The sequence below is a fragment of the Notamacropus eugenii genome, chromosome 2 (genome assembly GCF_028372415.1).
Source record: "Notamacropus eugenii isolate mMacEug1 chromosome 2, mMacEug1.pri_v2, whole genome shotgun sequence".
NCBI classification, from domain to species: domain Eukaryota; kingdom Metazoa; phylum Chordata; class Mammalia; order Diprotodontia; family Macropodidae; genus Notamacropus; species Notamacropus eugenii.
In genome coordinates, this window is record NC_092873.1 from 17,120,216 (window position 1) to 17,136,824 (window position 16,609).

The 16,609-nt window shown below is 49.9% G+C and overlaps 1 protein-coding gene across 1 annotated transcript; it reads right to left on the minus strand.

The window, feature by feature from the left end:
- Window positions 1–4,951: 4,951 nt before the first annotated feature.
- Window positions 4,952–12,565, minus strand: BAD (BCL2 associated agonist of cell death). Its single transcript, XM_072638960.1, has 4 exons — window positions 12,458–12,565; window positions 9,780–9,982; window positions 5,740–5,963; window positions 4,952–5,510 (listed from the first exon to the last, which is right to left on the minus strand). The coding sequence occupies exons 2-4, from the start codon at window positions 9,952–9,954 to the stop codon at window positions 5,385–5,387; spliced, it is 525 nt and encodes a 174-aa protein (XP_072495061.1). The 5' UTR covers window positions 9,955–9,982; window positions 12,458–12,565; the 3' UTR covers window positions 4,952–5,384.
- Window positions 12,566–16,609: the final 4,044 nt, after the last annotated feature.

Below are 16,609 nucleotides of genomic sequence, written 5' to 3' on the forward strand. Positions count from 1 at the left end.
GAGGTCAGTGATCAGCAGAGGAGGGAGAGCCCTTTAGTCATGGGGGCCAGGCAGAAAGAATACCCAGATGGAGGGTCCTATTCATGGAGGAGCCAGGAGGCCGGTGTCACTGACAAACAGTTTTGGGAAGTGAGGTGTAAGAGGGCTGGAAACATTGAGGGGGGCAGTCGAAGGGCTTTGAAAATCAGGATTTTGTGTTTGTTACTGGAGGTGATAGGGATCCCCTGGAGTTTACTGACTAGGAGGTGACATGGTCAGACCTTTCCTTTTAGGAAAAGCCCTTTGGTGGCTGAATGGAGGGTAAACTGGAAGAGAGAGACTCGAGGCAGGCAGAAGCTGTTGCTGCTGTAATTAATGGAAGTTGTGAGATGATGAGGGTCTGTACCTGGGTGGGTAGGCATGTCTCAGGCGGGAGAAGGGAGCATATTAGAGGTGAAATTGATGAGAGATGCACAAAGGTGAGATCTAGGAGAGATGTTGCAAAGGTGAAAATTAGGAAAGATGTTACAAAGTTGAAATGTACAAGAGATACTCCAAGGGTGAAATGTACAAAAGATATTCCAAAGGTGAAATGCACAATAGATACTCCAAAGGTGAAATCTACAAGATGTGGTACAAAGGTGAAATTGACAGGCCTTGACAACAGCTTGGATATGGGTGGTGGGGAGAATGTAAGGAGTACAGAATGACTTCTAGATTGTGAACTGAGGGGCTGGAGGATGGTGGTAAAGTTAATATGAAAGCTAGGAGTGGGGGTGAGGGGAAGATCATGAATTCTATTTTGGACATGTCGAGTTCAATATGTCTTTTGGGCATTCAATTGGAGATGTTTCAAAGGCAGATGGAGCTGAGAGACACTGGAGGTCTGCAGAGAGTCTGGGGCAGGAAAAGTAGATCTGAAAATCATCAGCATAGAAATGGTCACTAAATCCATTTTTAGCAGAAAAGAGAGATGTACACTTTAACTTGCCTGGCTCTAACCTTGACCTTCATATTTTACTCGTATTGGTTGGAGTTTCCTTTGCTTACATCAGCACAATCCTGTTCCTTTCTCCCTCCACCATTTCCTCCACTTCTTGGATTTCTGACAATGTCATTACATTCCATGATGTTCACTTACCTGACCTGAACCAGTCGGTCCTTTCTTTGGTCTTACGTCTTCAGTTAAATTTTTCATTATCCCAAATACTGTTGCTGTGATACACACACACACACACACACACACACACACACACACACACACGTATATGTATATGTATATATATAAAATTTTTTTTCTCATAGGGGTTGCTGACCTTCTTGTGGTATTGTCCTAAGAGTGAGATGCTTAGGTCACTGTAGACCTGGGGCTGTCCAGACCAAGTACAAGGACCCCCTTTATTATCAAAGACTTCTGAGAAACCCTGTATTTGTCAGTGCATGGAGTTGGAGAGAAGGAAAGATGACGATGGTATTTGGTTTGCAAAGGATTCAGGGATTCCTCATGATAATTCTATAGGCACCTTGGGCACCCATTTTGGAGCCCACTAAATCTAGTGCAGCCTCCTCGTTTTATATGCTAGAACAGAAACATGCAAGCCCAGAACCTGACCTGGAACCCAGGTGTCCTGAATCCTGAATCGGGGTCCTTGGCCCTTGCTGGCCCCTCTCTCGCCCCTGCTGCAGCCATCAGAAGCTCCTAGGCTGCAGGTGCAGGGGAGCTGCCAGCTCTCCTCTGCTGTCACTTTGCTGAAGGGCTGACCCCTGGGGAGAGCCTTGCCGCTGGGCAGGGTCCCTGGGGCATCTATTTCTAGAGTGTGCTTTCTATTTAAGGTGTGTCAAGCTGGAGAACTCTCCCCCAAGCACGTGCCTCCCAGCATGGCTGTGAGCCTGTGGCCCAGCTGGGGCCCTAGGCAGCAGGAGAAGAGCTTGGGTCAGCCCTGGGAGACCAAGGAAAAGGCCACCAAGAGGCTGGCCCAAAGGGAGGCAGCCTGGCCTGGTGGACATCACATCAGAGGACATGGACGCAAAGTCAGGCTTTGGGACTGTGGAATCTCAGGTGAATCATTCCCTGCTTTGGCTTCAGCTTTCCCTTATTATAAAAGTAGGGGGTTGGATTATCCCTCCTACTTCTCACATTCCATGTTCTAAGGTTCTAAGGTCCCTCCCAGGCTGACATTCCATGCTGTAAGGCCCCTCCCTGTTTGGACATTCTGGGTTCTCAGGTCTCCTCTAGCTTTCTAGGTTCATTCTATGCTTTGAGGTCTCCCCAGCTCTGATGGTTTGGGATCCTCAGCTGACCTGTTTCCACAGCCCCGGGGGTCAAGCTGCTGATTTAAAACTCTCCCTAACCCCCTCTTGTCTTCCCATCCATTAGGGCTTAAATGCCTGAGCTGGGAGACGAAAGCAGCTTCTTATCTCCTGCCAATGGACTGTCCTCTCTCTTTCTCTTTTTGCCAAAGATCAGAGCAAACAGGAGATGGGGTGGGGAGGAAGGGAGGTCCAGGGAGATTACAAAGAAAGTAACAGCTTTGCCAAGGAGGCCCGGCCCCTGCTTCTTGGTGGTCACAAGGGTTAGCAGGATGGACAGATGGACCCTCCCTCTTGCGGATGCCTGAGCCAGCGGCCCAGTCCCACCCTCACCTCAGGCCCATGCACAGTCTCTCTTTGGTCCTATTTCACCGCGTTTGCTAGTATAGTTTTGGGTTAGATAATCTCAGCTTGGCTACTTGTCAATTCTCTGGGCCTCACTTTCCTGATCTGAAAATGAGGCTGAACTAAATAATCCTTCTCTGTTCCAGCTAGCTCATAACCTTTCTTTTCCATGCTAAGTCCAAATTGTTTTTCAAAGCTTTCCATTATCTGGCTTCATCTTCTCTCTGGGTAATCAGTCCCCACATATAACCACCCCTCCTGGCTCCCTCTCCCCTGCTTACATTCCGTTCCCCTTCCCCCAAAGCTTTTCCTCCCACCCTGAATCCAAGCTTTCGTTTAATGCTCATCTTCAGTGGAAAGCCATTCTTGAACAGGAAAATGTCCCAGTTAGAAGGCACTAGGAAGCTGTCTACTCTCATGCCCTCATTTGACAAAATGAAGAAACTGAGGCCCAGAGAGGAATCATAGGCTCCCTGGATGGGAACCAGGAGAGCATCTAGTTCTACCCTCTTTTTATACATTGGCAAATAAAATGGTTTTGCCTTTCTCCATGGGCTTAGCACAGTGCTGGGCACAAAACCGTCAATCACTGGCTTGGGAGGTGGAGGTTATTGTTATTGTGTTCAGTCCTGTTTTTGTGACCCCATTTGGAATATTTTCTTGGCAGAGACACTGGAGTGATTTGCCCATTTCCTTCCTCAGTTCATTTTACAGATGAGGAAACTGAGGCAAATAGGGTTAAGTGACTTGGCCAGGGTCACATAGCTAGTGAGTGTCTGAGGCTAGATTTGAACTCAGGAAGATGAGTCTTCCTGACTCCAAACCCACTGCTGTACCTGTTGAGGTATGGGATGCTGTACCCCAAAATACCAACATGTTGGGTCCTGCTCGAATGAATACAACACAAGCCTTCCTCCCCACCCCTTCTGTTTGCTTTGATCTTTGGCAAAAAGAGAAAGAGAGAGAACAGTCCATTGGCAGGAGATAAGAAGCTGCTTTCGTCTCCCAGCTCAGGCATTTAAGCCCTAATGGATGGGAAGACAAGAGGGGGTTAGGGAGAGTTTTAAATCAGCAGCTTGACCCCAGGGGCTGTGGAAACAGGTCAGCTGAAGATCCCAAACCATCAGAGCTGGGGAGACCTCAAAGCATAGAATGAACCTAGAAAGCTAGAGGAGACCTGAGAACCCAGAATGTCCAAACAGGGAGGGGCCTTACAGCATGGAATGTCAGCCTGGGAGGGACCTTAGAAAAAGAAAGTTTATTAAAGATTCGCCATACTGGGTTGACTCTTAAGGAGTCTAAGTATTTGTAACCACTGGGGGCCAGACAGAATCTCAGCTAGACAGAGTCTGAACTGGATTGAATCTGAGCGCTTTCATGGAGGCGAGATGGAACTTAAATACAGAAAACGACTGAGGGAAGACTCCAGGTGTCACTAAGTAGTCTGGGATCCCAGGGAGGGTCTCCATAGATCTAACCCATAGAGGATCCTGATGGGAGTGGCTGGTAATAGGTTCAAAGGGAGGAATTCCAGAAGAATTCGAAACAGAAGATAGGGAGTATCTGAGCTGGGAGAAATGGAAGGGGAATCCAAGGACCACCCCCAAGGCCAGACTTTCCGGAGGGGGGGGGGGGGGAGGGGGGCCTTTCAGACAAATGAGACAAAAGCCCTCCCGATCCAAGGGGAAAAGGTCTTGGCTTGGGCTTGCACCTCATATACACTGCACCACCAGCTACCCAAGGAGAGAGAGGACTTGGGTTCAGATTCTTCCTGTGTGACCTTAACCTGTCCGGGTGTTTGCTAGTCTATGAGATGATAAGGCTGGACACTAGTGCCTTCTAGCTCTAGAAGCATCATCCTATAACTAGGGTGATAATGCTTATGATTCTACCCAGGTACTGGGAAGGCAAAGACCCCCCGAGGCCCCCCAGGTTTCCTGCTTTCAGACGGCTCCTATTCTACAAGGGGACTGAGGCCAGACCCATCAGGTCTGTGCTGTGATACTGGGAGAAAGAAGGGGCAATCCCAGAAGGCTTCTCGGCAGAGGCGGCACTTAAAGTGATCCCGGCATGGGAGGACTCTGCAGTGTAGCCCCGGCGCGGTCCAGCTGGAACCGGCTGGAACTGAGAGGGCCCGAGGCAGGTGCAAGATGCCCGGCTTAGCATTTGATCGCAAAGAAAATGGGGAGCCATGGCAGCTTCCTGAGCGGCGCAGCAGGGATCGGGGCACCATAGACGGGCCTCAAGTGTCCAGGCATGATCCGGGGCCGGCGCAGCCCAACAAGTGGGAGAAGGCACGCGACGCGGGAGCCACAACAACAAATGACCTCGTCTTTATTGCCACGTTCACACAGAGAACCGACGAGTCTGCTTGCAAAGCAGCTCCCCGGGGGAGAAATGGTTAACCTCGGTTCTGAGCAAGGCGCAGGCGCAACGAAGCCCCGCCCACAGGCCGCTTGTTAAAGGCGGACCTGGAAGCATAGTTGCAGGCCGCTTCCGGCGACCATGTTGGCTGTGGGCGGAAAAACGCTGCCCACTGTTGTGTTGAGATGCCGGCGCCCGACTCCCCAAATAATTCGCATGGCTCAGGAAAGGCTCCAGTCACGCCGTAAGCTCTCTGAATCCCTGAACTTTTACACTCGCTCCTGGCCCCTGGAGATAGAGGCAGAGCACTTCCGCCCTTACCCAATATGGCCACCAAACTACTTCAGGGTCAGGGTGTTTGGGAAAAAGGGGAAGGGGTGGAGGTGTCAGTGGGTAGGACCAGCGGCCCCTTTTCCCAAATTCCGAGTGAACCAAGACTGTAACGTGCGGGTCCAGGCGTGGCTCCGACGCATCTGGCTCGCAGTGCTGGCGCTCTTCGGGCGAGGAAGACCCTGTGGCGGGGGCGGGAAGATGAGAGGATAAGATTATGGCGATTGGCCATCTCTGGCATTTGTCCCGCCCCCCACCCAACTTCCGCCATACTCCCTTTCCCTTCGCTTCCGGCCTCTAGCGTTCCCTCCCACCTTCCCAGAGCCTCCTTTCCGAGGCGAGGCCTTCAGGAAATCCGCAACTACAACGACCAGCATGCCCCGCGGCTACCTGGGTGCCCTCTACAGGTACCTTGAAGGTGCAATCAAACTCGTCGCTCATCCTGCGTAACTCGCTGCCATAACGCCGCGCAGCCCAGAGGATAGGGGGCGCTGAGCTGGAGCGGCTCCGGAACAGGCCGCGCTCCTCCTCCCCCTCGGACCCCTCCGCCTCGGCCTCCACTTCGGGACTCGCCTCCCCCGACCCCTCCCGGAGTGGAGGGTAGGAGGTCAGGCGGGGCCTCTTGTCCCCTGCGCCTGTGGAGGAAGCTGGGGAGAGCGTCATTCACTCGTTCACTCGTTCATTCATTCACTCATTCGTTCATTCCTTCATTCATTCACTCGTTCACTCGTTCATTCATTCATTCACTCACTCATTCACTCATTCGTTCGTTCACCCATTCACTCCTCGTTCATTCATTCACTCACTCATTCCTTCCTTCCTGCAGACATCTCCCACCCAATGATCTCTCTGGTGCATAGATCTCTTTTTCCTACTCCTCCATCCATCCATGCAGTGCAGCCAGGATGGCTGGCTCGTCTTGAGCTTGGAGTCCACTCAGACCCCTTCATCTTTTTTTCCTGACAATATGCTATCTCATTGATGCCTCCTCCCCACCTTGTACTTATCACAGCTTTTTTTTTTGTACCCAAGGATAAGACTTTATAGTTAACCCTACTGAATTTCTTCACACACACCCCCCCAGGGGTTCCCAAGATCCTTTCAGGGGATCACCAAGGTCAAAACTATTTTCATAAGAATACCAGACATTTTAATTTCTAACACACTCACTACTGATAGATAGCCCCATAAACAAAAGCTCTTTGGGGGTCCTCAGTAATTTTTAAGACTGTAAAGGTTTCCTGAAATCAAACACGTTGAGAACTAAATGTTAACTGGCCCAAGGCCAGTCACAGATATCTGGGGGTGTTCTAATGTGGACTCCCTGGTGCACTGACATTAAAAAATTAGCAACTTTTGGCAATACGAGCAGTTCTGAAGCCATCTAATTATATTATCCTTCAAATCCACCTTCTGTACGAGAATAGCATAAGGCACTTTAACAAAGGCTTTGCTAGAAAATTGGCAAAATTGACCAAAGGGAATTGGCAGTGTTTGAAGAAAGTGCGCTAGTACATTGTTGGTGGAACTGTGAATGCATAACCGTTCTGAAAAGCACTATGAATTATGCAAATAAAGTGTCTAAACTGACTATACCCTTTGACCAACGTATACCCCAAAGAGGTCATTGACCCAACAAAAAAAAAGTCCCTATAGACCAAATTATTTCCAGCAGTACTTATCAATAGAGAAGAGGCCTAACAAATGGTGCCGTGTGAATGTCATGGAATGTTACTCTACTATAAAAAATGACAAACACATGGACTGACAGAAAGCGACCAGAGCCAGGGGAGCAATACGTGAAATGATTGACTACAGTATAAATGAAAAGAACAGCCACAAAATGACCCAATGACACAGAGCAAGACTGACCCCAAGGAACACATACCAGAAGACACCACTCCCTTCTCGGCAGAGGTGGGGGGCCAGGTGTGTGGAATGGTGTAATGATGTTAAACTTTTTTTTAGGCATTGGCTGAATTTTTTCCTCTTCCTCTCTTAAAAAAAATATTTCTTAAAATAAAAATTTAAATAAAGGATGGCTTTCTGGGAAGTGGATATATATGACAGAAAAACGAAAGATTAATATCATATCTTATATATAAGATATTGTTATTAAATTGTCATAAATATTTTTATTATATTTGTACTTTGCTGTGTCATTTACAAGACCACAGAACTAGACCTGCAAGGGCCCCTAGACACCATCTGGTCCAACCTTTTCCCTTTGTAGTTGTGGCAACTGTGGGCCAAGTCAGTTAAATGACTTGTCCAAAAATCAAAACTTCAGCCTTTGATCCTTACAATGACCTTTGACATTAACTGCTATTATACCATTTTACAAAGGAGGAAACAGGCTCTGAGACCTAGCTGCTTGACTAGGGTTACAGCTGGCAAGTGTCAGAGGCAGGATTTGAACCCTGGATTCCAAGGCTAATCCTCTTTTTTTGGTGTCCTGTTGCAAGGCCAGTGGCTATCCCACTGCCCCCCCCCTCCTCCTCAAAGAGTTGGGAGTCTGAGGCCCAAGCAGGGGGTCAGCAGAGCTGCCCAGGAACTGACCCGGGGAGCATTCCTGGACAAGGTGTGCCAGGGTTGCTGAGTTCTTCCAAAAGCCGGTTTTGAAGGGAGGGTCATGGCTGGGCAGTGGGTGGGGTGAGCAACAGAAAACATTATCTCTTGTACTCCTGCTCTCTGGTACAAGTACGTGGTATGCCTCAAAACCTCACAGAACAGAGATGGCCTGGTCTGCAGACCTTAGTAGGGATGTGAGGGAGGCCCGGTGAGCCCTTACCTCCAGTGACAAGGGGGAAGAGGCTGGAGGCCATTCGCTCTCTAATAAGAAAGGGGAGGTGACCAAAGCAAGACCCCTCTGACACTGTGTGGACCTGGCCAGTGAAATGGGTATGAGAATGCCTCCTTCCCCCGTCCCCCAGTGTGGCCATAGGGTCCAAAGATCAGAACAGGTGGAACAAATGGAGAGTTCTGCTGCCTGAGTGGCTCTCGAACCTCTGAGGTCCCTCTCAGCCTGTGTCCAGCCTATACTTGGGTGTCAGGTCATCTCAGATCTGGGCTCCGAGAAGATCCCTTGGAAAGCCTTGCTCCCCTTCCTTCTCCTCTGCCCAGATCTCTGAGGTTCTCTACTGCCCAGTTCCTCTCCCTCCATCTCCTTGGGCTTTTAGATCTGCTCTCCCAGAGGCCCAGTACTAAGGAAGGCCATGGGGTGTGGGCACAGTTTGAGGAACCAACGGGAAGTCCTCAGAACCTCGGGTTGGTTCAAGACCTTGGACAGCAGAGTCCTCAGGGGTTGGCAGGGACACATCAATGACAGGAGAGACCCATCTAAGCAGCATTGTGGTACAAGTCAGCTAATCCAACAAACTGAGGACATTAATGAAAATGTGCTCCTGGGACCTGCTACAGTGAGGAAGGGCCTTCTGGAGACAGTGGAATGGGTCTTTGACAGGATAAATTTGTATAAATTAAGTAATTGCAAAGGAAGTTGATACTTATTCAATAAGTGAGCCAGAGGGCTGGGTTGGAGAAAGGTGGGTTCTCACTTTTTCTGGTATCCTGGGGTCCCCAGACTAAAATGCTCCAGGGCATCAAATGCTCCAGGGCATCTGTGACCTTATGTATTTGAAATGCAAGTCCCAGGCCACCTAGGCCTGGCCCAAAGATAAGGTTTGTAGAGTGAATAACAGATTGGGTATGGAAGGCAGGGAGTTGACCACTGCCTGGGGGATGGACCCTAGATTTAGATCTGAACTGAGAGAGGATAGGTCATCCAGGAAGAGGATCTCATTTAATGGAGCCTGGGGCCCCAGAGGGGAAAGCTGGGCCTTGAACGTGGGTCCTGGAACATCCCTGGGCCATGCTGGGGCTTGGGGACCTGTCCATGCACTCCCTCCTGTGGCCTTATCACCAAAGGACCCCTGTCCTGCAGGTATCAGCTGGAGGAGTGGGTTCCCAAGCTGGGGGCCCCAGACTCTATCCCATCTCTCTAGTGTGCCTCAGAGGGTGCCTCCACAGCCTCCTCTCCAGTAGCTCAGGAGACTGGAAAGAGGCCCAAATGAGGGGACTGGGTTTCTTTGAAAATGAATCAATGAAATTGTGTTGGGCAGCTTTTCAGTGGTGTGAAAGCCCGGAAGATAAGGTTGGCAGGTCCTCAAATAAGAACAGATTCCCTCATAAGGTGGCTGTTGACTAGCTGCAGGACCCTGAGTCTCAGTTTCCACATCAGTAAAATGGAGATAAAACAGTCCCTCCCTTTTAGGTGTCCCAAAAGTCTTTGTGCCCTTTGAAAGCTCTCTGCTACTTACTACCTGGACATGTCCTGGGTTCCCATCTACCACAGGGCATTAGCTGTTCTCAGGTTACAGCTACAATGGTGTAGACTAGAGAGAACCTGAGGCCAGAGTCAGGCTCATGGAGGGGTGGGGGCATGCACCTACCCTCTCGGTGGTGGGTTCCAGGTTCAGGTCTCTGTCTCGGCCTGCTTTGGGCCAGGCTGGGGGCAGTAAAGCTGTGCCTGCCCAGCTCCCTGGGCTCCCCCAGGGCACAGGCTGAGGATCCTTCTTCTGGGCCATCCTCCTGCTCACTGGGTTCAAACTCTGGGATCTGAAACATGCTCAGAGGGTGGGAGGCATCATCTAGCCTGATGAGGAAAGAGAGGAGAGGAGCAGAGGTTGGGGGCAAAGCCAGGGCAGTCTCTGGAGGAGGGTGGGAGGCCGGGTCACCGGGTGCCAGTTCAGGGCTGAAAACAGGGACTTGTGCTGAGGACCAGCTAGGATACCTTCCTACTGCTGGGCTCCAGCACTACTTCTAACCTAATAATAAACATATTAAAAAGGCTTTAAGGCACAGTGGATAGAATCTTAGCTCTGGAGTCAGTAAAACTTGTGTTCAAATCCTGCCCCTGCCACTTACTAGTTACAGGATTCTAGGCAAGTCATTATCCTCTCTCTAAAATGTCATTATAGAAACCGTGTTAAGGATCAGTAGTCCTGCTGCCATCTAACCCCCTCATTGGACAGAAATGGAAACCAATGCCCAGCGAGGTGGGGTTTGAGGTCACCCAGGTAGCGTCCCAGGCAATGTGCTTCAATTTGAGCCTGGGTTTCTCTGACCTAGGCTTTTTCCACTGTCCTACTGCCTGAAACCCCATCCTACTCCTCTGCAGGCCTCAGTTGCCCTGTCCGTTAAAGAGGGAGAGTAATATTTTCCCTGCTTGCCCTCCAAGGGTGTTTGGATTTGAAGGGGGAGGGGCTGTTTCTCCCTCATATCCTAGTGCACTGGAAATCCCAAAGAGATAAGGTTGGTCATTATTATCTGTAAGTAAAGAGACCAGAGGAAACTCAACAAACACCCATTAATACACCAGTGGACCCCTCATGCCCTGGGGGTACAAGGCCCAGAATGAAAAGTTCTTAGCCTTCAGGAGCTTTCATTGTGTGAGAGAGGACCAAGATGCCAGCCCCAAGGTGTGTGATAGATCCCTGGCAGTACCTGCCATGCTCCCAACAGCTCAGTCCTTCTTGGAACCACAACCATTCCTGCCCAGGATGGGTCAGTCAGCTCTCCTCGGGCTTCCTTCTCAGCCCTCCCATACCCTCTCTGGGCACTTCCACGGACCCTGTTAATAGCTCCTTGACTTGTACCCAGCTATTGGCATGCTGTCTCCCCATCAGACTGGGAGATTCTTGAGGGCAGGGGCTATCTTTTGCCTTCCTGTGTATTCCCAGATCTTAGCACAGCACCTGACACCCAGTAGGTGTTTACTACATGTTTGCTGACTGACTGATTGACCTATTAGGGAGTGATGTCCTTCTGGTACACTTGTAGTTTTTTCTCAGTTGGGTTTGACCCCATTTGGGGTTTTCTTGGAAGAGATACTGGAGTGATTTCTCCAGCTCATTTTACAGATGAGCAAAGTGGGAAAAACAGGGTGAAATGACTTGCCCAGGGTCACCCAGCCAGGGAGTGTGAGGCCAGATTTGAACTCAAAAAGAGGAGTCTTCTTGACTCCAGACCCAGTACTCTATCTACCGATCCAGGGAGCTGCTCCTCTGGCACACAGTACACGCTTAATCAATTCGTGTTGACTTGATCATACCAATGACTTTCGGGTTTGAAACACTCTTTTCAGGCCACCACACCCTAGCAAAGTCAGAGAGTCAACAGGCATTGATTAAGCATCTACTGTATGCCAGGCTCTGTGCTGAGAACTCTGGATATAAAGAAAGGCAGAAGGCAGACCCTGTGCTCAAGGGTTTTACAATTTAACTGAAAGTGTGTGTGTGTGGGAGAGACAACATGCAAACAAAGGGTATAAATGAGTTACAAACAGGAAAAAATTGGAGCTCATCGAAGGGGCAAGGACTGCCTCTCCTTTGCCTGGCAGTCGTTCATCACTTAAATTTTGTTGTGGATCATTCACCTGGCCAGATAAAGCTGGGAACAGGATTTGAACTCAGGTCCCCTGACTTGAGAGCCAGAGCTCTTGCTAGGGTTCCAAGGTATCTTGGGGAGCAGAGGGTCCAGCCCAGTTCCTCGGATTTCCAAGCCAAGGGTCTGGGGCTCGGCTTAGCTCCCCTCCCCGGCTAAGAATGAGTCCCAGATAAGAACTCACCTTTCTGCAGCCCTGTTAAAACCTGCCAAACACTTTCCCCACAACCTCTCAGTTTAATGCTGTTTACTCCCATTTGACAGAGGAGAAAGCTGAGGCCAGAGAGGGCAGTGCCTTGCCCATAGTCGCTCCTGTGCAGACTTTGTAGGGGGGTTATGGGGAGGGACCCCTCTTCCGAAGATTCAGGCCAGGGCTGGGGCTGTAATCCACACCGGCAGAGGGAGCTTCCGCTCCAGGAGAGCCCTTCCCTCCCAGCATCCCCACGAGGAGGGAGGTGGGGCCAAGCCTGTCTTCCCCATTAGACAGAGAAGGAAACTGAGGCTGGGGAGGTGGGGTCGGGCAGCTACGCCTCTGTCCCTCCCAGCTTCCATCCCCGCCGGGCAGCCCAGAGGATTTTCCTCCCTTCTCCCCTCCCTCCCTCCCTCTTTCCCCGGCTGGGGCCCGCTCCCTGCAGCCCAAGCCCGGGCTTGCCCTTGGCCCTGGCCCCGGGGGAAGGAGGCTTACCCGGATGGGCAGCCCCGGCCTTCTCTCTCTGTCTCTGGGTCTGCGCCTGGGGGCAGCTCCCGGGCTCCCCACTCTGGGGCTCTGGGGCTCTCTCCTCCCCTTTCCCTCCCTCCGGTTTCCCTAGGAGTCCAGCCCCCGTTGCCTGGGTGAGTGAAACTGTCATGAAACTGACCCAATCAGCTCCCGCGATGTCACCCCCGCTGGGAGGGAGGAGGAAGGAGGAGGAGGGGAAAGCAGGAGGCGTGGAGGGCCTCCCCCAGCCCGGGCCCCTGGCCCCTCCTCCCCCCGCCCCAGCTGACCGGCCCGGCGACCAGGCTTCTTCCCTCCCCTCTCCGGCCACTCTGATTCTTCCTTCCTCTGGTCCTGCGCTGGCTTCCTCTGCGGACCTGGACCGGGGCCGAGATTGCGAGAGCCTCGACTTCTAGCTAGCCGGGCTCCCCCCTTCCCCCATTCCTGCCATGGGCCTCCCCCTCCCCTCCTCCCAGGCTCGGTTCCAATCCCCTCCCTCCGAGACCCCTTCCAGTGACGGCCACTGTTTACCTTGTATCCACTCGTGGATTTCCTCGTTAGAAGCTAAGCTCCTCCTGGGCAGTTAACTTTAACTTTTTATTTTTCTTTCTTCCTTCACTTAATAAATGCTTATTGACCAACTTTCTGAATGATCCACGTTGTGCGGAGTAGGAAACTGAGGCCCTTGGGGAGTGAAGGGACTTGCCCAAGGTCACCCCACTTAGATGGGGAGAAGAGACTGGTTTGAACCTGAGCACTCTTTCTCCAAAGCGGACTATTTCTACCCTCTCCCTTCCCTCCCCACTTTCTCACCCACTCCTGCTTGGATGTCTAGGCTGGTCTGGCCCATCTGGAAATTATTCCTCACTTTCTTTGTTCCAGAATGACTCAGTTAAACTTCCATTCTGAGCCCAACACCGACTCATCTTCAGTTAAAAAACAAGAGTGGTTGGCAGGGAATTGTCTTTGGACTTTGACGACTTGGATTTCAAGCCCGCCTTCGACACATTAATTGTGTGTCTCAAAGTTTCAGTTTCCTCTTCTGTAAAATGGGGATACACAGTCTGCTGGTGGTTCAGGGAAAGCCTTTGCCAATTGGAATATTCTCTCCCTGGTCACCTTTACCCCAAGGACCTCCCAGGCTTCCTAAGTGCCAACTAAGGTCCCCCCTTCCCAATCTACAAGAAGCCATCCCCAGTCCCTCTTCGCTCTCTCCTTCTCTTTCTAGTCATCTGGTTTGTAGCTTGTTTGTTCCGAGTGGTTTACTTGTCTGTCTCTATTAGATTGTGAAGTCCTTGAGTGCAAGGCCTGTCTTTTGTCTCTTTTTGTATCCCTAGCAGGTAACACACTGCCTAGCACATAGTAGGTACTTAATAATTGTTTGTTGACTGTTAAGAGAGGTATTTAATAATAATAGCTATTATTTTTGCTGGAACTTGTGAGGTTCTCGGTAGAAGGGACCTCCTAGACTGTCTAACAACCTAAACCTGCAAAATGGCTGGAAATTGTAGGCCAGGTACAGTGGCCTGATGGAAACTGGAGTCCAGTTAAGTACTGAATGAAATTGGGTCCAAGATTCAGTATTTGAATCTTTTGTGTCCTTGGGAAAGTTGTTTCCTTCTCTGGGTCTCACTTTCCTCATCTGTAAAGAGCCCCGAGGTCTCTTTTGGCCCTAAGTCTATGTTCCTAAATTAAAATACTCTTCGAGCATCCTATGGGGACCGCTTGGAAGTCAAGCAGTGATTTTCCCAGGGTCATACAACCAGTCTGTATTAGAGGCTAGACTTGGCCTTCTGTCTACTCCCCAGTGCTGCCTTTTATGTTTTTGATGTCATGACTATGATTATAAGAATTATGTTTGTGTTGTCTAGTTGTTTTCGTGTCTTACTCTCTGTGACCCCATTTAAGGTTTTCTTGACAAAGACACTGGAGCGGTTTGCCATTTCCTTCTTCAGTTCGTTTTACAGATGAGGAAACTGAGGCAAGGGGGTTAAGTGACTCAACCAGGGTCACACAGCTAGAAAGTGTCTGAGGTCAGGTTTTAACTCAGGAAAATGAATCTTCCTGACTTTGGGTCTAGGGCTCTGTGCCTACCCTCTCATAATAATTATATGCGTAATGAAATAGGGTACTTAGGTGATCCGGTGGCTACAATGCCATGCCTAGAGTCAGGAATACTGATGGTCCTGAGTTAAAACTTGGCCTCAGACACCCTTAGCTATGTGACCCTGAGCAAGTCACTTTACCTCTCCATCTCAGTTTTCTCATCTGTAAAATGAACTGGAGAAGGAAATGACAAACCTCTCCAATGTCTTTGCCAAGAAAACCCAAAATGGGGACATGGAGAGTGAATTAGACTGAAAGGACCTAACGACATTCCCATGGTGATGTATCCCCTAGGGAGCCCCAAGGGGCTAAAGACCAGGGGATGGAGAGGAAGGTCTTCAGATGCAAAATAGGCATCCCCCAATTATTTGAGTCAGATGCTTGAGCAACTCACTTGCATGGAAGAAGACATTTAGCCTTAGAAAGGGCTTCTCGGGCACAGACTGAAGCCCTGTCTTCTCCCAGCGACCTAGCCCTAGACAATCCCAGACCCTGCAGAGTGCTGCTGATCGCCTGAAGTCAATCAGTCTGTCAAACAAATCAACAATTACTGAGCTTACTAAGTATGAGACATTGGTAAATTCTGGGGATTCAAAGAAAGGTAAATAATAAAAAGAATTAAAATCTTCCTGTTTCACATTCTTATGGGGGAGACATGTAAATATAAATATAGGTATATATACACACACAAATATATATATATATGCATATACATACACACTCATACATATGTTATTGCTGTGTTTGTCCTTTGTTCAGGAAGAGGACCATGGCATCAGGGAGATAACATGACTTGCAGTTGACTTTGGTCTGAGTGAGGGAGGGCTGTGCAAGGTCACCAGCCTCCCTTCCTCCTCCAGAGCCATCTGGGTGCAGTGGCCAGATATTCATCAGGAGAACTGGCAATGGCCAAGGATGCAACAGTAATAACTGCTGGGGATTGGGAAAAACCTCCTGCAGAAGGTAGGATTTGAGGTCAGTCAACAAATATCATGCACATATTAGTGCCAAAGGCTGGAGATACAGACATAAGCAAAGACAAGGTTCCTGCCCTCTAAAGACACACACTCAATAAATGGGAGTTAATTCCAGAGGGAAGGCACCATGGGGCAGAGATGACCTGGAAAGGCCTCCTGTGGAATGTGGGATTTGAAAGGAGTCCTGAAGAAGTGCAGGGAAACCAGGTTAGATGGAGAGAGTGTGTTCCAAGCATGAAGGACAGCCAGTGCAAAGGCCTGGAATCTGAAGATGATCATCTTTTTAGAGGAAGAGTCAGAAGGCCAATGGAGTTAGATTCTAGAGTCCTGGGGAGGTGAATAAATGGTCCAAAGACTGAACAGATCCTGTTGTGGAGAGGATGGGCAGATTGGGTGAGTGTACAGGAACCATAGTTATGTTTGTAGGTGGCTGGCAAGGAGCTGGCAGACTGGCAGAGACTGAAGAGGAGAGAGATGAGAAGGAACAGTTCCTGTGGAGTGTGGGGAGAAAAATAAAAAGTTTGCTTTGTGGCGGTGTAGGCTCAGTTAAGCTCAGATGTCATCAGTGTGTAATGGGCCCAATCAACCTGGTTCTGTGATTTCCTATTACTCCTTCCTCCCCGCCCCCCTCCGCAATGAACTGGAGCAAAGAGGTAGAAGGTGGGAGCAATCCAGGGTGGAGGCTTGGCCAGATGGGATCTACAAATAGGGAAAAGAGGGTAGAGAAGAACATGGCGTTCCTTGAGTTGGTTCAACAAGGGGTTGAGATGGAGAAGGGAGGACAGTGTGGCCGGTGTAAGAGTGATAGATGAGCACAAAAAACAGGCTGAAGGGAAGGATGGAATGATTGGATAAAAGAATTTGGGAGGGGAACCTGGAAGAGGAACAGTCAGGGGGTGGGGGTGGAGGTGGAAAGACCAAGGGTGTGATCATCTGTCTTTTCTTTGTACAGCTGGGGTGTCATGGAGGCTTAGATCCTAGAAACTGAGTGGGTTGAAGAACCAAGTAGTTAGGTAGGATCATGTATGAAGTTTCCAAGTATGAGAAGAGATGGATGGGA

Coding starts and splice junctions, on each gene's coding strand:
- BAD (XM_072638960.1), bottom strand. CDS start 9,954: ATGTTTCAGATCCCAGAGTTTGAACCCAGTGAGCAGGAGGATGGCCCA. Junction 5,964..9,779: donor TGGAACCCACCACCGAGAGG/GTAGGTGCATGC, acceptor CTTCCTCCACAG/GCGCAGGGGACAAGAGGCCC. Junction 5,511..5,739: donor AGTTTGATTGCACCTTCAAG/GTACCTGTAGAG, acceptor CCCCCGCCACAG/GGTCTTCCTCGCCCGAAGAG.